Source organism: Homarus americanus, unplaced genomic scaffold (genome assembly GCF_018991925.1).
Source record: "Homarus americanus isolate GMGI-L3 unplaced genomic scaffold, GMGI_Hamer_2.0 scaffold57444, whole genome shotgun sequence".
NCBI classification, from domain to species: domain Eukaryota; kingdom Metazoa; phylum Arthropoda; class Malacostraca; order Decapoda; family Nephropidae; genus Homarus; species Homarus americanus.
The window spans coordinates 17,501-41,034 of NW_024745258.1; the positions used below are offsets into that span (position 1 = coordinate 17,501).

At 42.8% G+C, this 23,534-nt stretch overlaps 1 protein-coding gene across 2 annotated transcripts in view; it reads right to left on the reverse strand.

Moving 5' to 3' along the window:
- Window positions 1–20,533, reverse strand: part of LOC121878604 (protein spinster homolog 1-like) — a 34,870-nt gene extending 14,337 nt beyond the window's left edge. For both annotated transcript variants that reach the window (XM_042384938.1, XM_042384939.1), the window contains exon 1: window positions 20,007–20,533. In XM_042384938.1, coding sequence (XP_042240872.1) covers window positions 20,007–20,274 — 268 coding nt within the window. In that variant the 5' untranslated portion in view covers window positions 20,275–20,533. The remainder of the gene's footprint in view (window positions 1–20,006) is intronic.
- Between the last annotated feature and the right edge of the window lie 3,001 nt (window positions 20,534–23,534).

The following is a 23,534-nucleotide window of genomic DNA, read 5'->3' on the forward strand; positions in this document are numbered from 1 at the left end:
GCCTAACCCTAACTAACGTGGTCTAACTAACCTAACCTCACGTGGTCTAGCCTAACTAACCTCCGTGGTCTAACCTAACCTAACTCCGTGGTCTAGCTAACCTAACCTAACGTGGTTAACCTAACCCTAACCTCACGTGGTCTAGCCTATCCTAACCTCACGTGGTCTACCTAACCTAACCTCACGTGGTCTAGCCTAACCTAACCTAACGTGGTCTAACCTAACCTAACGTGGTCTAGCCTAACCTAACCTCACGTGGTCTAACCTAACCTAACCTCACGTGGTCTAGCCTAACCTAACCTAACGTGGTCTAACCTAACCTCACGTGGTCTAGCCTAACCTAACCTCACGTAGTCTAACCTAACCTAACCTCCGTGGTCTAGCTTCTTTAACCTCACGTGGTCTAACCTAACAACCTCCGTGGTCTAACCTAACCTCCGTGGTCTAACCTAACCTAACGTGGTCTAGCTAACCTAACCTCGTGGTCTAACCCCTAACCTCACGTGGTCTAGCCTCTCCCTAACCTCGTGGTGGTCTAACCTAACCTCACGTGGTCTAGTTTCCTTAACCTCATTCTGGCCAACCTAACCTCACGTGGTCTAACCTAACCTTTGTAAACAGTATGAGTAGGGAATTTTATTATTATGATGCACACACACGCACACACACACACCCACACGCAACCTTGTCCCAGTACAGTGTTGCCAAGTTTTTCCCTCTTTTTGCAACAACAACACACACTGGCAACAACCGCTAGTTACCATGCTAATACAACTTTAACCACTACCCTCCGCCACTACCCTCCCCAGCACTACCCCTCGCCACTACCCTCCCCACCACCCTCCCCGCACTACCTCCCTCCTCACCCCCTCCCGCACACCTCCCTGCCACACCCCTCCTGCCTACCCCTCCTGCCCACTACCCCTCCTGCCACCACCTCTCCTGCCACTACCCCTCCCCGCCACTACCCTCCTACCCCTCCCTGCCACTACCTCCTGCCTACCCTCTGCCACTACCTTCCCCGCCACCTCCCGCCACTACCCCCTACCTACCCCTCCCCTGCCACTACCCCTCCCTCCCTACCCTCCCCGCCACACCCATGCCACCTACCCCTCCCTCTTACCCCTCCTCCCTCTGCCACTACCCCTCCCCTGCCCTTCCCTGCCCTACCCTACCCTCCCCCTACCCCTCCCTGCCACTACCCCTCCCTGCCCACCCCTCCTGCCACCTACCCTCCCCAACACTACCCCCCTCCCGCCACTACCCCTCCCTGCCCCACCCTCCCTGCCTCCCCCCTACTCCCTCGCCACTACCTCCCCCCAATGCCCCTCCCACCCTACCCCTCCTGCCACTACCCCCCGCCACTACCTCCCGCCACTACCCCTCCACTTACCACTCTGCCCTACCTCCCCCACTACCCCTACCTTTTCCCCTCACCCTCCCCTACCCCTCCCTGCCCTACCCCTCCCTCCCTACCTCCTACCCTACCCCTACCTTCCCCCACCCTCCCCTCCCTACCCTCTGCCCTTTTCTCCTCCCCCAACCTACCTCCCCTGCCTCCCCTCCCTGCCCTACCCTCCCCAACACTACCCCTCCCTGCCTACCCTCCCCAACACCCCTCCTGCCCTTACCCCCCACCCTACCCTCCCTGCCTACCCCTCCCTCTCTTACTACCCTCCCTGCCTACCCTCCCTGCCTACCTCCCCCAACACACCTCCTGCCACTACCCTCCCTGCCACTACCTCCCCCCCGCCACCACCTCCTGCCACTACCTCCCTCCTACCCACCACTACCCCCCACCACTTCCCCGCCCACCCCCCCACCCCCCCCACCACTACCCTTACCGCCACTATTCTATAACACAAAAAACTCTTATGTCACAATTTTCTTAACCAAATCCGACAGTATTACCATCATGGCGTTATTCACAGCTGTCACCACCTGTCACCATCCTGTCACAGCATCTGTCATCCTCTTACTGGCCCTCAAGTGGCACTCAATTTGTTTGAGAGCAGCTGTTCCCCTCTGGCCCCACACACATGCAGTCTCGTTCAGAGTCTTCCACTGCTGCTAGCAACTCTGCAGGCTCGGTTAGGTTAGGTTGGTTAGGTTGGGTTAGGTTAATTAATGATGAGGCCTATGTTGTTTTTCTATATTATACGGACTTCAGGTTTAATATAAATCATCTTTTTGAACTTTATTTGAAATTGTATACATGGTAGTAGAGCAGCTATACATACATACATACATACATACAGACAGTCATGCTGTCCAACAAAGTGATCTGTACACTGTGTGTGTGTGTGTGTGTGTGTGTGTGTGTGTGATCAATTTAACCACATCACACAAAAGGCAGAGATATTGAAGCTCTGTGACCTAAATCAAATCAATGGGGATGGACACACACGGCGTGCAAGAGACCAGTCGCACCCAGTCATGACAAATGTACTTCTGGTGACGTAGAGAGAGATAGCAAATAAACAACCTGTACCGTACAAAGAACTGGCTGACCTTCTAACAACGACCAGGGAACCCAAACAAGGTAGTCAACTAGTTTTAACCAGTACAACTACTTTTCTTAACTATCCAATTGGCCTTCACCAGTTAATTGTTTTAAATATATTTTTTGGTCATTATGCAACAGGCAGGTCACTGACCCACATCGGGGCCTGGGGGCGAAAATGCAACAACAACAACAACAACAACAACAATACAATAACAATAATAATAATAATAATAATATAATAATAATAATAATAATTAATAATAAATAAAATAATAATAATAATAATAATAATAATAATAATAATATCAATAATAATAATAATAATAATAATGATAATGAAATAATAATATTATTATTAATGGCAACAACAACAACAGCAACACAGCAACAGCAACACAACAGCAAGCAACAACATAACAATAATAATGCACAACCACACACAGCAACAACCAATAATAATTGCACACAACAGCAACACAACCAACAACAACAATAATAATAATAATAATAATAATATTGTGTAATAATGTTGTAATGTTAATGTTGTGTGTGTGTGTGTGTGTGTGTGTGTGTGTGTGTGTGTGTGTGTTAACAACAGCAACCAGCAACAACAACAACAACACACAACAACAACCAGTAATAAGTAATAATAATAACAACAAAAATAACAATGATGTAATAATAATATTAAAATTGCTTACAACAACAACAGCAACAACAATAACACTAACAAAAATAACAATAATTAAATAATAATAATAATAATAATAATAATAATAATAATAAAGAAACAGAAACAGGTCAATAGTGAGAAACAATATAGATGTTGTGTTGTCAGGAAACATTTGAGACCTGTGTGTAAATGAGGCAGAAAGTCAGATCACTAACCTGGTCACATGGCAGCAGGGTCTACCATTACACAACACATTATGCTTCCAATATCATCCTCCTGTTTGATAGCTGCCTCATCTAAACAACCACCTGTGTATAATGTACTTGTGCCCCGTCTACATACACCTCCCAGTAAACACTGCTCCTTGCACTGTCACTTTGTTGAAATGCTCTTTTAGTTTGAGCTTTTCCCATCTAAGTTATTATATGTCTTATTTGTATCACTTATGTTACTTGTATATTATTTGTAATTCGTAACCCATTCCCAAATATGTAACTGTATATTTTCAGCCTTCTGGCTGCCATCTTTCAATAAACCGTTAATTATTATTGTTGTATTACACGCACACACCTGCACCACGCACACCCGCACACACCCATGCACACACACGCACCCACGCACACACACACACCCACGCACCCACACGCACACACACGCACGCACACATAACCTTGTCCCCAGTACAGTGTTGCCAAGTTTTTCCCTCTTTGCCCAACAACAACAACACACTGGCAACAACCGCTAGTTACCATGCTAATACAACTGTCTTTAACCACTACCCTCCCACCCTACCCCTCCCCACCTACCCCTCCCCACTACCTCCCTGCCCTTTCCCCTCCCGCCACTACCCCCCCACCACTACCCCTCCCTGCCACTACCCTTCCTTCCTACCTCCCGCCTATCCTTCCCCCGCTACTACCCCTCCTGCCACTACCCCTCCCTGCTACCACCCCTCCCTCACCCCTCCCTGCCACTACCCTTCCCTGCCACCTACCCCTCCCTGCCTACCCACCACTACCCCTCCGCCACTACCCCTCCCTGCCACCCTCCCCCACTACCTCCCTCCTCCTGCCTACCTTCCCCGCCACTACCCTCCCCTGCCTACCCCTCCCTCCTACCCCCTCCCCGCCACTACCCTTCCCGCCACTACCCCTCCCTGCCTACCCTTCCCGCCACTGCCCTTCCCCTCCCTGCCACTACCCCTCCCCGCCACTACCCCTCCCCCGCCCTCATCCCGCCACTACCCCTGCCTCCCCTCCCCTCCTCCCCTCCCTTCACCCCACCCCTTCCCCTCGCCACCCCCTACCCCCTGCCACTACCCTTCCCCGCCACTACCCTCCCTGCCCTACCCTCCTGCCCTACCCCTCCTCCCCTCCCGCCACTACCCTCCCCGCCACTACCCCTCCCTGCCACTACCCTTCCCAGCCACTACCCCCTCCCTGTACTACCCCCTGCCACTACCCTTCCCGCCACTACCCTCCGCCACCCCCTCCTGCCACTACCGCCCTACCCCTTCCCCACTACCCCCTCCCTCCCTACCCTACACTACCCCTCCCTGCCACTACCCCCCCTTGCCCACTACCCCTCCTGCCACCTACCCTTCCCCAACACTACCCTCCTGCCCACTCTTCCCCTGCTTCCACCTGCCCTACCCCTCCCCACCCCTTCCCCGCCTCCACCCTCCCTCACCTCCCTTTTACCCTCCCCGCCTGCCCTCCTGCCCTACCCCCCCCCACACTACCCTCCCTGCCACTTCTTCCCTCATCCTCCCCACTCACCCCCCACCACCCCTCCCTGCCACTACCCTTCCCCAACACTCCCCTCCCTGCCACTTATCTCCCCCACCAACCACTCCCTCCCTGCCACTCCCCTCCCCTCACCCCTCCCCCGCCACCTACCCCTCCCCTGCCACACCCCTCCCCTGCCACCACCCTCCCCACACTCACACCTCCCTGCCACTACCCCCCACCCCCCACACCACCTCCCCCACCCCCCTCCCACACCCCTCCCCACACCACCCTCCCCAGCCACCTCCCTCTCCCCCGCCACACCCCTCCCTGCCACCTCCTCCTGCCACCACTGATCCCTGCCACTACCCTCCCCAACACTCACCCCTCCTGCCACTACTCCCCGCCACCACCCTATACCACTTATATTCTCACATCTTATAACACAAAGAAACTCTTGTCACAATTTTCTTAACCAAACCCAGAGTGACCATCATGGTGTTATTCACAGCACTGTCACGCCACCTGTCACCATCCTGTCACGGCATCTGTCACGTTGGTCTTACTGGCCCTCAAGTGTGTTACAGTTTGAGAGCCAGCTGTTACACCCTCTGGCTCACACACACGTACAGTCTCGTTCAAGAGTCTTCAAACACTGCTGGTAACTCAAGGCTCGGTTAGGTTAAAGGTTAGGTTAGGTTAGGTTAGTTTAGGTTAGGTTAGGTTAGGTTAATTAATGATAGGCCTATGTTGTTTTATATATATTATCGGACTTCAGGTTTAATACTCGTCAATCTTCCTTTTTAGAACTTTAATGAAATAAATGTATACATGGTAGTAGGCAGCTATACATACATACATACATACATACATACATACTTACAATACATACATACATACATACTAATACATACAGACAGTCACATGATGCTGTCCTAACAAAGTGATCTGTACTGGGTATGTGTGTGTGTGGTGATCATCTTAACACATCACACAAAGGCAAGCATATTGAGAGAGAGAGGAGAGAGAGAGAGAGAGAGAGAGAGAGAGAGAGAGAGAGAGAGAGAGAGAGAGAGAGAGAGAGGCTCACAACTATCATGTGACCTAAATCAAATCAATGGGGGACACACACGCGCGTGCAAGAGGACAGTCGCACCCAGTCATGACAAAGGGTGTACTTCTGGTGACGTAGAGAGAGAGAGAGAGAGAGAGAGAGAGAGAGAGAGAGAGATAACCAGGAAATACAAACTCAACCTGTACCGTACAAGAACTGGCTGACCTTCCCTAACAACGACCACCGGGAACCCAAACAAGGTAGTCAACTAGTTTTAACCAGTACACCAACTACTTTTTCTTAACTATCCAATTGGCCTTCACCAGTTAATTTTTTAAATATATATTTTTTACGGAACAGCCCATCCAGGCACAGGTCACTGACCCACAAGCTGACAGAAAATGCAACAACAACAACAATAATAATAATAATAATAATAATAATAATAATAATAATAATAATAATAATATAACAACAACAAAAACAACAACAATAATTATAATAATAATAATAATATAATAATAACAAACAACAACAACAACAACAACAATACAACAACAATAATAACACACAATAATAATAATATAATAATAATAATATACAATAACAACAAAAATACACATACAAATACACAATAATAATAATAATAACAACAATAATAATAATAAATGACAATAATAATAATAATAATAAATAACAACAAAAATAAATACATAATAAGAACCATAAAGAAACAAAAAAGGTCAATAGTGAGAAACAATATATGTATGTTGTGTTGTCAGGGAAACATTTGAGACCCTTGTGTAAATGAGACAGAAAGTCAGATCATCAACCTGGTCACACAGCAGGGTCTACCATTATACAACACACATATGCTTCCAATATCATCCTCCCTGTTTGATAGCTGCCTCATCTAAACAACCACCTGTGTATATGTGTTTGTACCCTGCCTCACATACTCCTCCCAGTAAACACTGCTCTCTAACTGTCACTATGTTGAAATGAACTGTAGTTTGAGCTTTTCCCATCTAGTTATTATATGTCTTATTTGTGTCACTTATGTTACTTGTATATTATTTGTAATTCAACCCATTCCCAAATATAACTGTAATTTCAGCCTTCTGGCTGCCAAGCTCTTTCAATAAACCGTTAATTATTATTATTATTATTATTATTATTACATACTCTCTCTCTGTCTGGATGATGATGTTAATGATGATGATGATGAGAACGAGGAGACACACACACACACACACACACACACACACACACACACACACACACACACACACACACACACACACCCTCAGGTCACATGTGTTACTTGTTCAGTGCGTCAGTACCAAGGGTGGTGACTTTGACTCACTGCATCACACCCAATCCTCTGCGTCACACCAAATCACCCTCCCACCACCTTCAACCAATGGCAAAGTCAGGTACAATTATACAGCTGGGTACCTAACCTAACCAAGGAATGCCCCGGGATAGAACCAGCGAACCAACCCTACCCTACACACCCTCCCGGGTTAACCTTACGAGAAATAACCCTCGACGTAGTGTGTATGTCAAACTGGCTACGTCGATAAAATTTTAGGCATCTGAGTACCTACCAATCTCAGTGACATACACACATACATAAATACATACATACATACATACATACATACATACATACCCCCCATCATTAATCTTCAACTGACCTCTGCCTCCCCACCCCTCCAAAATCACCTCACAAAGGCCACCTCCAATATGGCGTCACACTTTCACTGAGACTGTATTGAAATAAGGTATAGGAGAATATGGTCATTTTGTGGTCCAATTTCAGGCCATTTCTGAACGCCATTGTGGGAATAAAGTCTTGAAAAATATAAATGTATACAAAACGTTGAGCCAATTCGAGGCGTGGGTTACTGTTGACGTCATTGTGGGAGGAGAAATGTGTGCCGGCTCCCAGACAGGCCCCGTAAAGTACCAGCCATTCACGACTCTTTTATTCAATTGGTCAACTGTGTCCATTCAGAGCTAAGAGGCAGAAAGAAGGGGGTGACTATATGGAAATTGAAGCCATCTTAAGGACTACTGTATGTCGAGGATGAGAGGCATTCAAGTCGAGGAGGACCTTAATACATATACTGGTTCGGAGATTGAGTGGATGCTGGTGTACTACTGCTACTACTGGTACTACAACAATAACTACTACTACTTTTGTGTGTGTAGTCTCAAGCCTCCTCCCCAATAGCCACACCTTTGCCACTACCACCACTCCCTACAACCACCACCACTCCTACCACAACCACCACCACTACAACAACCACCACCACCACTACTACAGGACTATTACCATCATTACAAAAATCCTCTACACCATACACCACTCTACAAACCCACACAACAACCACCACCACTACTACAGGACTATTACCATCATTACAAAAATCCCTCTACCACCACTACCACCACTCCTACCACAACTCCGTGACAATAGACGTAATTACCACTGTTAGATGAAATGAGAGAGAGAGAGAGAGAGAGAGAGAGAGAGAGAATTGTGGGCCAGATAAAACCACTATACAAGTCTGCGTTCTGCTGCGTAGTTCCCATGTGCGTTATGGATGTCTGCGTCCTGGGTATATTGAATAGATTTAACCATAACCTGTCTGTCTGATTTGTCTGACTCTAACACAACCTTGTTCTAGTACACAGTTGCCAAGTATTTTTTTTTCTTCACCTCATGCAATTATTACCTCACACACACACACACACACACACACACACACACACACACACACACACACACACACACACACACAACAGGTATGGTCAAGCGATAACTCACACCAGGTTACATTATCAAGGTAACTTAATAAAAACGGGTCATATTGCGGCGACAAGTCAAACCGGTAGAGACTGTGTGAAAATCTCTCTCTCTCTCTCTCTCTCTCATTCTGACTCTCTCTCTCTCTCTCTCTCTCTCATTCTGACCCAATCTCTCTCTCTCTCCATTCTGACTCTCTCTCTCTCTCTCTCTCTCTCTCATTCTGACTCAATCTCTCCTCTCTCTCTCTCTCTCTCTCTCTCTCTCTCTTAATATCTCGTCACAGTGTTGCATGCTGGGTAATGATCGTAGGTTAAGCCCCCGGCAACTAACCGCTCATTATCGACCTTGTAAACAACACCCCCCCCAAGCACAGGGGACCGGTTATGCGGATTTTGCTTGGTTAATTTACTCACTTTGACGGATTTATCTCTCTCTCTCTCTCTCTCTCGGATTTTCCTTTATTTTGTTACATATCGAGAGAAAGAGAGGGCAGGATGTACCCATGTGTGTGTGTGTGTGTGTGTGTGTGTGTGTGTGTGTGTGTGTGTGTGTGAAGTACCTCCTTGCCTCACCCCTCCTTCCAGACATAGGGAGGGAGGTGAGGAGGCGAGCAAAGTCTGCCAAGCGAACGAAAGGAGTGTCAAGGTCTGAATTAAATCTCAGCTCTGCAACACTCTCTCTCTCTCTCTTTGTCTCCATAGTTGCTCTCCCCCTCCTCCCCCCCTCCCTCCTCTACATTCACTCACTGGTACCTACAACACAGAGAACAAGATCCACTGTACCCGGCTATGTAAGGCAGTGAGAATAACGCAACGTCCTCCACTGGTGAACTAACACACCTCAGTCTGTCCACAGCTCATATAACCAGAGATTGAAGATATTATAGCATCATAAACCACACAAAGGCGGCTATAACTGATTATATTTGGTTACAGGATTCATAAAGCCAATCTATCAGAGGAGCCAGTCGACGCGGTACACGCTATAAAAAGAGATGTCCACCTCACAGAATCGTAGAGACGACTTCACACTTCTAAACTCTGCTGTACAAATCAATCCTGACCATTAGACCCAATATAAGAGCCACAACCTGCCTCCCACCCCTACCTGCCTGACGGGGGCTTCCACAGACTCCTATCATACCACCACCCAACCTACATCACTGGGGACATGAACGCCACATCCTCTAGTAGGCCCAGACTTCCCTACGTTCTACAGTAGGAACTTGCCACTACGCCAGATATAGCAACAACAAACGGCAGATGCTTCCATTAACTATCTTTGAACAAGGCCCCAACCTCCAGCGACCACCTACCATAATCATGACCATCTCAGCAAATACCAATAACTATACCAGCTCCACCACGGAGAATCGCTGCTAAGGACCGATCAGACTTATTCAACGAAAAAGGCCGAACTTGAGGCCAAGGACATGACAATCCTGCAGACCATAGACAATCAGCCGGTGAACAGAATAGACGAAGAAATCAACACATGATGAAGCCATAGGAAATAGTCAGGAGGCCACGCTCTCAAATGCAACAGAACTCTCCCGCACCCACGACAGACTCCAGAACTCATAGCCCTCACAAACCAGTTCCAACTGCTAAGAACAGAGAGCCGAGACCCATGGTTGGGACATCGTAAACTACAAAACATACAGAAGAATCTGGAGGAAATAAAAACAAGATCTCTTGGAACAAAGTAACCTTAAATGGGCCGAGATAGTTGAACAATCCTCACATACAACGATCCAGGAGAGTTCTATGTCGAGTTAAGAGATTGAAAGGTTGCAGTTATAACGAGTCATCATATAACTGACCACGCAGGAAGTAAAATATATGACGACTAAGACAAAGAACCATATTGAGGGACATATGGAGGAACATCTTCCGAATCACAAATGAAGAGAACAGGGGATTCGATGGGAGCTCGTCCTGATGAACCTGCCAGACACACCGCACTCCAGCCTTCCCCTGGAAATCATATGGGAGATTTCCTGAGAGTGGACAGCCCACTGTCCAAACCAATCACCCGGAAGAACTCAACACAGCCATCTCCAATACCAAAATAAAGCCCTGGCTATCTGGTGCATCACCAAGGAGATCCTCAGCCACATAAACAACCCGGCCATGGAGAGACTGGAGAACCACAATGAACGCTTGCCTGGCCTCAAGTTACTTCCCCAACTATATTCAAAGAAGCCATTATTACCCTAACACTAAAACAAGGGAGAGGACCCCGCCGTCCCACCAAACTACACACCGATCTCCTCCTCGAAGTACCTAAAAAATACTAGAAAAATCATCAATAACCGTCTGATCACCTGGAAACAACCAACAGAGTCAACTGCAGACACCTGGGTTCTAGGAAAGGGAAGTCCACCACAACAGCGATAGCCCTGGCATGTGAGAACATAGCCAGAAAGCCGCAAGGAGTGGTAGACAATGTAATTTAACCTCCGATGTAGCGAAGGCATTTGACAAAGTCTGGCACGACGGTCTAACATATAAGATCCTCCAACTCGACTTCCCACTCAACAATGAAAGTTGCTTTGGTAACTTTCTTTTGACGGCAGAAATGCCAGACTGAGGGTAGGGACAAACACACAGGAGAGACTCTTCCCACTCATGAAAGGGATCTCAGGGGAGCGTCCTTCTCAATCTCTATATATATATTATCTACAATAAGTGACACCCCGCCTCCCACTAGAATATAACGAAGATATTATGTGTGCAGATGACATCACCAAATGAATATATCAAGGAAATTTGAGCGTTACAGGTCGACAACACCAGGCGGGAATTAGAAAGGGTAAATACTACGAAAAACAATGGAAAATCCATACCAGTCTCCCCGAAATTCACAGTGATACCCTTATGCAGAAGGAAAGCCCATCCATTAGTAACCATTAATGCCCAGATAGAACACAAAAGAGAGGTACCTCCTGGGCCTGCATATATCCACGACAGGTTACCCCATCATGTCCACACCAGGAAGGAAAGGCAAGAAGGAAAAGCTTGGAGAAAACTATATACATCTTTTTTTAAGCGCTTCCTGAGAAAAATAAAATTCCGCCTAGTGACATCATTTATCACACCGATGTTAACTTTGCCTTCATACTATGAGCACCACACTCAAATATTAAAATTACAGGTGGTTCAAAAGTCTCTAAGATTCGTCACAGGTGAAAAGATACCCCTTCACCAGAACCACAGCCGAGATACATAGAGCATCTGAGAATGAAACCCTCAACCAGCAGTTGCAGACACCTGGCCAGCAGAGTCTGGCAAAGATAGAACGATCAGAGCAAGAACTTTTTCAATGACTTGCCAGATACCACAACAACCATACACGGTTCCCAAAAAGTTACCAAATCTCAAAAGGTCCATTAATACCCCCGATCTATACGGCCAGGCACACAACCTCCTTGACCAGCATCCGCCAGTAGGGTCGGCGGCGAAATAAGGCCTCAAAAACACCCATGTATGGGATAGGTAGACTGTCTAGTGCCTGTACCGACAGACAATAACTAACCCATGACACAACCCTAACACACTATTAGCTTAGCTAGGCGGTCAGCCCGCCCCTCTTACCTCCTCCTAAACTTCTTCAATTTCCGCACTATAACTTCCTTCCCCCACCTCTAATCTTTCTTTTCACCCTCCTTTCTACAAAAAAACCCACTAACCTGACTCCCACACTAACCTATCATTAACCTAACTCCTTCAATTACCCAACTAACGACCCTCCTCCTTTCCCGACTATCTACGCCAATTGGTAACTACTGAACATAAGAAACTAAGGAGTCTGCAATAGGCTGGTTGGCCTGTGCATGGCAGCTCCTGTCGGAAGTTACTACCACACTCTATCATCCATGAATCTATCCAGTCTTCTTTTAAAACTTTCCAGCGTTCCAGCACTTACTACAAAGTTGCTAAGCTTGTTCCACTCGTCCACCACCCTATTTGTGAACCAGTTCCTTCCTATCTCCCTCCTAAACCTAAACTTATCCAACTTAAATCCGTTGCTCCGAGTCCTATCCTGCTCGGATATTATAAGAACAAACACACACACAAACACACACACACACACACACACACACACACATCAGAAATTTATTCCCAGGACCAAATCGCTCACAAGGCTTCTATGAGAACTAGTTAATGCAACCAAAAAAAAACCCCTCATATCTAATTGGAACCCTACAGTCTACAGTAACGGCAATACACTGTAGTTACACCCCCCCCCCTTATCACTACAGAAGATACCTAGGTGTTTCCTGTACCAAACGTCTAGTGACTTTATGGCGGTGAAGGCTTGGACTGGTGAGGGTCAGTGTAAGGTGGTGTATCACTCGAGCGTTGGGTCATTAGCGTGGTTGTTTGAGGGGATTGTTTAGAAATACTGTTGATGATAATAGTACTCATATAACAACAACAACAACAACAACAGTAATAATAACAAAAACAATAATAATAACAACAATAATAATAATAATAACAAAAACAATAATATAACAAAAACAATAATAATAATAACAAAAACAATAATAACAACAAAAACAATAATAATAATAACAAAAACAATAATAACAACAAAAACAATAATAATAATAACAACACCTAATACCACTAACAATAATCTTACAAGACTCGGTCGAATTGGACATTAGGCTCAGCGGGCGCCACTCACAAGGCCGCAGGATAAGGGGTGAGTACTGATAACAGATGATAATAGAACTATCTTATCTCACTAGATTACCGGTACAGTGTTACAACCTAACCTACCTACCACAATCTAACCAACCTAAATCTAACCTAACCCTAACCTAACCCAACCTTAACCTAACCTAACCTAACCTAACCATAGCACTAACCTAACCCTACCTAACCTAACCTAACCTAACCTACCTACTTATCAATTACTTATCTATCTGTCTATTTATCTATCTCCTTTTGTGTAGCGGTATGTGGAGAGAGAGAGAGAGAGAGAGAGAGAGAGAGAGAGGTGTAAATTCAATCAAGCTGACACAAGGTTAGGGAGTTAGGTTAAGAATGATCAGATCAGGATGAATCAAGTCAGATCAAGTAATCATAAGACAAACAAAACTAGGTGGTTGGTAGCAGGGGGGTGGGGGATGCATCTCTAATCATCTTCCTACTATAATGACCTTACTAGTGTCTAATCACCTCATTGAAACTACCACAACAACAACGCTATCTATCCCACTTAAATGATAGCAGGAGGGGTTTTGATTAGTATTATAACCTGGCCACTTAAGTGATAATATAAGGGAGCATATGGTAATTAACCACTTAAGAGGCATCACTTGGGGTCTTTAAATGCTCTGGGGTCACTTATGTTTAGGTAGGTGTAGAAGGGGTGGTGGTGGTGGAGGAGGGAGGGAGGGAGGGGAGGAGGGAGGAGGAGGGAGGAGGGGGGGGAGGAGGAGGGAGGGAGGGAGGGAGGAGGAGGCTACTACTACCACTACTCACCACTACTTTTTTAACGGCCTCAGCCTCCCCAGCCACACCTTCGCCGCCATTTTATTACCTTAATATTAAATATCCTAATACATAAGAAGCAGGGATGGTCAGAAAAATGGCAAATGAAATTCAACACCAGCAAGTGCAGCGTACTTAATATTGGAAGAACAAATACTGTCAATGTATACAGCCTTAACAACATCAACCTAGAGAAGTCGACTTGTGAAAGAGACCTAGGGGTACTTGTAAGCCCGGACCTACGGCCTAGAAAACAGTGCGTTAATGTTCGAAATAAGGCAATCAGAGTATTGGGTTTATATCTAGAAGTGTAAGTAATAAGAGTGCAGAGGTCTTATTGCAACTATATCTTGCGGTAGTCAGGCCGCACCTCGATTATGCGGTTCAGTTCTGGTGCCCTATTATAGAATGGATATCAATTCACTAGAGTCGGTGCAGCGAAGAATGACAAAATGATTCCGGACTTAGAAACCTTCCATATCAGGATAGGGTAAAAGAAACTTAACTTGCTTCCTAGAAAGACGAAGAGGTGGGGAGATATGGATAGAAGTATTTAAGTGGGTGAAAGGAATCAATAAAGGTGATATGCATAGCTATGCACAGGCCAACCGGCCTATTGCAGACCTCTTAGTTTCTTATGTTCTTATGTTCTATGTGTTGAATTAGTTGAGCCGCAGATCTATGCGGCATTGTGTGACTGTTGCCTCATAGTCAATATCTGCAGCAGTTGTCGGAGTTGGGGCAGAAGCTCTCGTTCCCCTGAGGCAGAGCAAAGCCGACCGAAGGAGAGAGAAGGACAGTCGACATCTCATCCAGGCTGTAACATAACTTCTGGGCTGCTGCTTCTGTTCGGAGATCACCTCCACGAGTCTGGCGTAGAAACATCTTGTACTTGGTCCCATCCCACCGGAGGAGTGAAGCTGCTCTGGTCCATGTTGTGAATTCTCTCCCCACATGCCCTTATCTTGTCGTTCTTGTCCCTCCTGTGTGCAGCATCGAGAGCTTCCACTACTACCACCACTACTACTACCACCACCACCACCACCACTACTACCACCACCACTTCCACTACTACTACTACTACAACTACTATTCCAGCACTTCAATACACTCGTAGATAACCTCCCAATGCCAGCTTTCATAATAAGTTGACTCAAGCTGACCTGAACGACACGACACACACACGCACACTTCTCGTCACCAGTGTGTGTGTGTGTGTGTGTGTGTGTGTGTGTGTCAGAAGATTGCTATAAAATATTTACAAGGCTGAAATGTGTGTGTGTGTGTGTGTGTGTGTGTGTGTGTGTGTGTGTGTGTGTGTGTGTGTGTGTGTGTGTGTGTGTGTGTGTGTCAGAAGATTGCCAGGTCATTTACGTAAGGCTGAAAGGTATGTGTATGTGTGTGTGTGTGTGTGTGTGTGAAGAAAATCATATAATTATTACTGTTTATCATTAATTTCTGTCTATCTTTCTGTCTCTCTATCTATCCTGACTCACTTTCTCTACCCCTGACTCACTTTCTCTACCCCTAACTCACTTTCTCTCCCCCTGATTCACTCTCTCTACCCCTGACTCACTCTCTTACCACACTATACCACAGTGGGTCAAGAAGACAAATTTTGGCTTCATCTGAACGTCCATTTTACGTAAAACTGACACTTCACTCTCTAGTAACAGTGCCCAGACAGTGTCGAGAGAGTGCCAAGACAGTGCCAAGACAGTGTCGAGAGAGTGCCAAGACAGTGCCAAGCCTCACACACCGTTGGCCAGATCGGTAGAAGATTCTCTCTCTCTCGTGAAGTAATCTTGGAGATACTGTTCCTGTTGCCAAGCCATTACAGAACACACACACAGACAAGAGTGCTATACCTATCATTACTATATTAATAAACTATACACCACCCAGAGCTATACAGTATAGCATCATACACCACAACAGAGTACAAAGCGAGTAGGGTAGGCATGAACACACAACACGGCATCCAGAGTACAAAGCGAGTAGGGTAGGCATGAACACACAACACGGCATCCAGAGTACAAAGTGAGTAGGGTAGGCATGAACACACAACACGGCATCCAGAGTACAAAGTGAGTAGGGTAGGCATGAACACAACACGGCATCCAGAGTACAAAGCGAGTAGGGTAGGCATAAACACATCGTCCTATAGCGAGTGGCTGACTACAACTTCGTTCACTGGCACACACACAACCCTCCCCGTTATTTGGTTCCTGGTTGTATAAATAATAATCTGTGGATGATGTAATGATAAAAGTCTATAGAATATAACAGTTGATATCTATCTCGACTTGGTTATCATAATCCGGTGTGTAACAAATGATAATAACGTTGGTATGAGTGTTTTCTTAGCTCCTGTTTTGACATTTAGTAACGTATGGCTTTCGTGTGTGATGTAGAGGTTGGTATAATTCGTATAATTTATTTAGTTATATATTTGATATGATAGATAATTAATTTACCTTTTAAATATATATTACTTATTAAACCCAAGTCAAAGTTTCCTCTTAAGATTCGGACGCATGGTGGTGTGATGTGTTCAGTTGCCAATAAGTCATTTCTCAGATTTTCCTCAAATTTCCGATAAAATTGAACTAAAATTAAATATTTCTTAACTCTAACCTTAAAATGATTATTAATTCACATTATTATATATTATTTACAGGTCATGGTGGTTGTCTGTTCGTCAGGATGCATCAGGAAATTAGTTAAAACAACAGGTAATAGGAAAGCCCTCAAGCGTGGAGCACCTGAGTTTTGAACCAGAGCGGACCGTACACAGGTGACCACACACACACGCGTACAGACACCGGTACACACACACACACACACGCGCGTACAGACACAGGTACACACACACACGCGCGTACAGTACACACAAATTCACACGAGTATATAAACACAAATGCACACAGGTAATAATTATATACATTTAACACACCCACACCCCCCTCCCACACACCAACACCCTCCCTCCCACACACACCAACACCCCCCTCCCACACACACCAACACCCCCCTCCCACACACACCCATACCTATACATAAAATATGTGCTTGAAACACCTTAGTTATTGAAGCACAGACAAACCTAACCTACTGTACCTTAACTTAATCCAACCTAACCTACCTTAACTTAATCCTACCTAACTTAATGTTAACCTAACCTACCTTAACTTAAACCAACCTAACTTAATGCTAACCTACCTTAACTTAATCCTACCTAACTTAATGTTAACCTAACCTGCCTTAACTTAAACCAACCTAACCTACCTTAACTTAATCCTACCTAACTTAATGTTAACCTACCTTAACTTAATCCTACCTAACTTAATGTTAACCTAACCTACCTTAACTTAATCCAACCTAACTTAATGCTAACCTACCTTAACTTAATCCAACCTAACTTAATGTTAACCTAACCTACCTTAACTTAATCCAACCTAACTTAATGCTAACCTACCTTAACTTAATCCTACCTAACTTAATGTTAACCTAACCTGCCTTAACTTAATCCAACCTAACTTAATGCTAACCTACCTTAACTTAATCCTATCTAACTTAATGTTAACCTAACCTACCTTAACTTAATCCTACCTAACTTAATGCTAACCTACCTTAACTTAATCCTACCTAACTTAATGCTAACCTAACCTACCTTAACTTAATCCTACCTAACTTAATGTTAACCTACCTTAACTTAATCCTACCTAACTTAATACTAACCTAACCTACCTTAACTTAATCCTACCTAACTTAATGTTAACCTACCTTAACTTAATCCTACCTAACTTAATGTTAACCTAACCTACCTTAACTTAATCCTACCTAACTTAATGTTAACCTAACCTACCTTAACTTAATCCAACCTAACAATGCTAACCTACCTTAACTTAATCCTACCTAACTTAATGTTAACCTAACCCTACCTTAACTTAATCCTACCTAACTTAATGTTAACCTAACCTACCTTAACTTAATCCAACCTAACTTAATGCTAACCTACCTAAACTTAATCCTACCTAACTTAATGTTAACCTAACCTGCCTTAACTTAATCCAACCTAACTTAATGCTAACCTACCTTAACTTAATCCTACCTAACTTAATGTTAACCTAACCTACCTTAACTTAATCCTACCTAACTTAATGCTAACCTACCTTAACTTAATCCTACCTAACTTAATGCTAACCTACCTTAACTTAATCCAACCTAACTTAATGCTAACCTAACCTACCTTAACTTAATCCTACCTAACTTAATGCTAACCTACCTTAACTTAATCCAACCTAACTTAATGCTAACCTAACCTACCTTAACTTAATCCTACCTAACTTAATGCTAACCTACCTTAACTTAATCCTACCTAACTTAATGCTAACCTAACCTACCTTAACTTAATCCAACCTAACTTAATGCTAACCTAACCTACCTTAACTTAATCCAACCTAACTTAATGCTAACCTAACCTACCTTAACTTAATCCTACCTAACTTAATGCTAACCTACCTTAACTTAATCCTACCTAACTTAATGCTAACCTAACTTAACTTAATCCTACCTAACTTAATGCTAACCTAACCTACCTTAACTTAATCCTACCTAACTTAATGCTAACCAACCTTAACTTAATCCTACCTAACTTAATGCTAACCTAACCTACCTTAACTTAATCCTACCTAACTTAATGCTAACCTAACCTACCTTAACTTAATCCAACCTAACTTAATGCTAACCTAACCTAATGCTAACCTAATCCTAAAATGCTAACCTAACTTAACTTAATCCTACCTAACTTAATGCTAACCTAACCTACCTTAACTTAATCCTACCTAACTTAATGCTAACCTACCTTAACTTAATCCTACCTAACCTAACCTACCTTAACTTAAACCAACCTAACTTAATGCTAACCTAACCTACCTTAACTTAAACCAACCTAACTTAATGCTAACCTAACCTACCTTAACTTAATCCTACCTAACTTAATGCTAACCTAACCTCCCTTAACTTAATCCTACCTAACTTAATGCTAACCTAACCTACCTTAACTTAAACCAACCTAACTTAATGCTAACCTAACCTACCTTAACTTAATCCTACCTAACTTAATGTTAACCTAACCTACCTTAACTTAAACCAACCTAACTTAATGCTAAACTAACTTAACGCCAACCTTAACCTAACCAACCTTAACTTAATCTAACCTAACGTATGCTAACTTGACCAACCTCAACCTAACTTAACTTAAACTAACCTAACTTGACACTCCCCTAACCTAATCCAACCTCATTAGCCACAAAAGTAAACAAAAATCTATCGTAGTAAACAAGAATCTATCGTAGTAAACAAGAATCTATCGTAGTAAACAACAATCTATCGTAATAAACAACAAACTATCGTAGTAAACAAGAATCTATCGTAGTAAACAAGAATCTATCGTAGTAAACAAGAATCTATCGTAATAAACAACAAACTATCGTAGTAAACAAGAATCTATCGTAGTAAACAAGAATCTATCGTAGTAAACAACAATCTATCGTAGTAAACAACAATCTATCGTAGTAAACAAGAATCTATCGTAGTAAACAAGAATCTATCGTAGTAAACAAGAATCTATCGTAGTAAACAAGAATCTATCGTAGTAAACAACAATCTATCGAAGTAAACAACAATCTATCGTAGTAAACAGAAGCATCATCTTACCTGCTATTGTAAATCTATCCATATAGTTGATGAGGTTAACGTAGCACAGGACAGCAACTGTAATGACCTGTGTCTTGGTGACCCTCCGAGGCTGTTGTTCCTCTTCAACTTCCTGGTCACCATTGTTAGAGGTCACCACAATTACCTCTGGGTCAGTAATTAACTCCTGATGGGATAAATTACTCCTAAGACCATCATCTCCTTCCATATTGTTGATGTTTTCTAGTTTAAGTGAATCACCAGGTTTTTGTATATTATATGGCGGCATTTAATTCCCCCTTTTAATAATTTAGGGTTAGTTTAATTTTTTGTAATAAGTTTCAGTCACTTCACAACCCTAGATGGAGGTGTAGTACTTCTCTCTATTTAATTCCCCCTTTTTTTGAATAATTTAGGGTTAGTTTAATTTTTGTAATAGGTTTCAGTCACTTCACAACCCTAGATGGAGGTGTAGTACTTCACCCTACGGCTACCACAAGACAACTGAGACATTATGCCACCTTGACCAAGCTGTTGACACTATCACCGCCGCCCGCTAGTTCACCCCATGGCCAACAGGGGGCTCCACCAGCGTCCTATTTATTCCCCCGCCATTCAGGGGAGAACTAGATTTTAGGGAATTTATTATATACTAAATTTATCTCTTATTTAGATATTTTAACGCTATATAAAGTGATAAATAGAGATAATATATAAATAATTATGTATATATAGAGATGTAGATATATAGTTTCTTTTATAGATATATATTGAAGAAAAAAATCCCCATGTAAGGAAAAAAATATAAAAGTGGGGGAATTTTTTATACCCTAGCTTCATTATAGAGAAATAGATATATATAGAGATACAATTAGACAGAGATAAATAAATAGATAAATATACACATAACTATATCGCTATAAGGATATATATTTAAAAAAAAAAGTCAAATAGGTTCACCAGTACACTCCTACCTATAGAGAAATAACTGGATGTAGGGGAATTTCTTACACTTCTTATTAATAAAGTTTTTACAATATATCTATCTATATATTTATTTATCTATCTATATATATATTAATTAAATATATATATATAATATCTACTCTAAGTTTCTATGTATCCATTGCATCTTATCCCATAGTGCATTAATGTATGAGTGTGTGTGTTTAGCGTGTGTGTTGAGTGTGTGTGTTGAGTGTGTGTTGAGTGTGTGCGTGTGTCTAGTCAGTGTACTCAGTGACCCGGCAGCTCTCTATGGCGGGGAAAATCTGAGGCACACATCTCCCCCGCCCACCCTGTTGGCCTCTCGGGGCTCGATGGTTCTAATTTATTTCATTGTTTACATTATTTTATACTTTATATTTTATTATAAACCCATTAATTATAATCTTAATAAAATAATAAAGATTATTTTAATATTTTTGTAGATAAATATACTCGAATAAGGAAAATAAGTGATATATAACGCCATAGGCCTACAGAATTCGGAAATGCATTTATTTTTATTAGACATATTGAAGCATATAACAAACAACTAATGACATTTCCTACTAATTATTGACATAGATAACCCATCAGAGGATAATAATACCATAAATTCTACCTAAATAACTCAACAATAATGAAAATAAGTAGGCCTAAAGCACCAATCAGAAAAAATATCCCCATTTAACACCTAAAAACTAACTAATTCGAGCATTTAAAAAAACCCCAAGATAATAGACTTAAATAATAAGTTTTTAAGGTCATTTTCAGTAGGTATAATAGAGGTTAAAGGTTGTAAATAAGGTAAATAACCATTATGTAGTTTAGGTTTAAATTTAGCGGGTGTTAAGTGATGCATTGTGGGGAGGTTGGTTAGGCTTAGTGTCCCCGTAGGATATTAGCCAGTGTTATTTGTCGTTTTAATGTCTAATCTACGGGGTATTAGGATATTTACCGTGCCTGGAAGATTCATCAGGGTGTGAAGGAGGGAGGTAAGTCTGTCATGGTGGTTTATGGTAGTTAACAAGAGCTTTAATGTCGTTAGGCTTAAAATTACCAATGGGGGGAGTTTTTAGGCTTATGGCCTCGTAAACATGAACCATAACAATCTTTATTTCCTTTATTTTTTAACCTGTGAGAGTATCTGGTATAGTGTGTGTGTGTTACTAAGGTGTAGTGAGAGGAGAGAGGCGTTCAGTGAGGTGCAATGATGGTTAAGGTAGGCCTATAGGGAAGGAGGAGGAGGTAGCGGCCATGATGGTGCTGTTGCTAGGCTGAGTAGGCCTATGGGGCGTGACCTGCACTCATGACCTGCTCCTGACCCCTGCTGTCATGATCTGCAAGCTGCTGCAACGTTATATAAAGTCAGTCACAAGTAAGACACGCTTTACGTCTCTTCCATAGGCCTATAAGCTTCTGTAGGCCTTATGGGTGATGACCTTGACCACTGCTATATTTAAATTTCTGATATACATATAAATAGACACAATTTCACTCTATAACACAATATAACTCAGGTACAAGCTGTTTATTGAGCTGGGATACGTACGCCATAGGCCTAGTGGAAGTTGACCTTGAGTAATACTATATTTAAATATCCATTATACCTATTAATATAACATCTATTAAGTCTCCACAGCCTATTATAGAAGCTTAAAGTAACACCAATATTATAATTCTAATAGGCCTATAGGTATACATAGGCTGTGCAGGATGACATAAATTTGCAGCTATACTGTAATGGAATTTCTAACATACACTACACATAACTACATATTTTAAAACATACTCACCTCTATGTATGTCAGTCAGTCAGTCAGTCAGTCAGTCACATGTTATACATTAATGGGGTAAGTACTGTAGGCCTAATTAAATAATTAAACTCCTTTATTAAATTTCGAATTAGTATGTGAGTTATTGTTATTTATTCCTTATTATCTAATTTATTTATTTATTTATTCCTATATTTATTTATTAATATTCGTAATTAATCTGTATGTAATCCATAATATTTCTTAATCAACTACTACAAGCAAGTGGTTAATGGTAGACACAGGTACTCAACAATTTTTTATAATAATACGAAATAAAACTAATAATTTGCCTCCTTAATTCACTCATAAGGAAGAGAAATTACTATTATTATTAGGCCTATTATTATTATTATTATTAGGCCTATTTATTTGCTGAGTAATGAAGTGTTTTGGTTAGGTTAGGTTTTGCAGGATTAACTTTTCTTTGCTTGGTATTTTGGACAGCTGAGGTTTAAGCATCCTTGTTAGTTTATTTCAGTCGATGATTAAGCTGGGGTGTTTAATACAGTGCACAGGTGGATTAAGCTGGGGTGTTTAATACAGTACACAGGTGGATTAAGCTGGGGTGTTTAATACAGTATACAGGTGGATTAAGCTGGGGTGTCTAATACAGTACACAGGTGGATTAAGCTGGGGTGTCTAATACAGTACACAGGTGGATTAAGCTGGGGTGTCTAATACAGTACACAGGTGGATTAAGCTGGGGTGTTTAATACAGTACACAGGTGGATTAAGCTGGGGTGTCTAA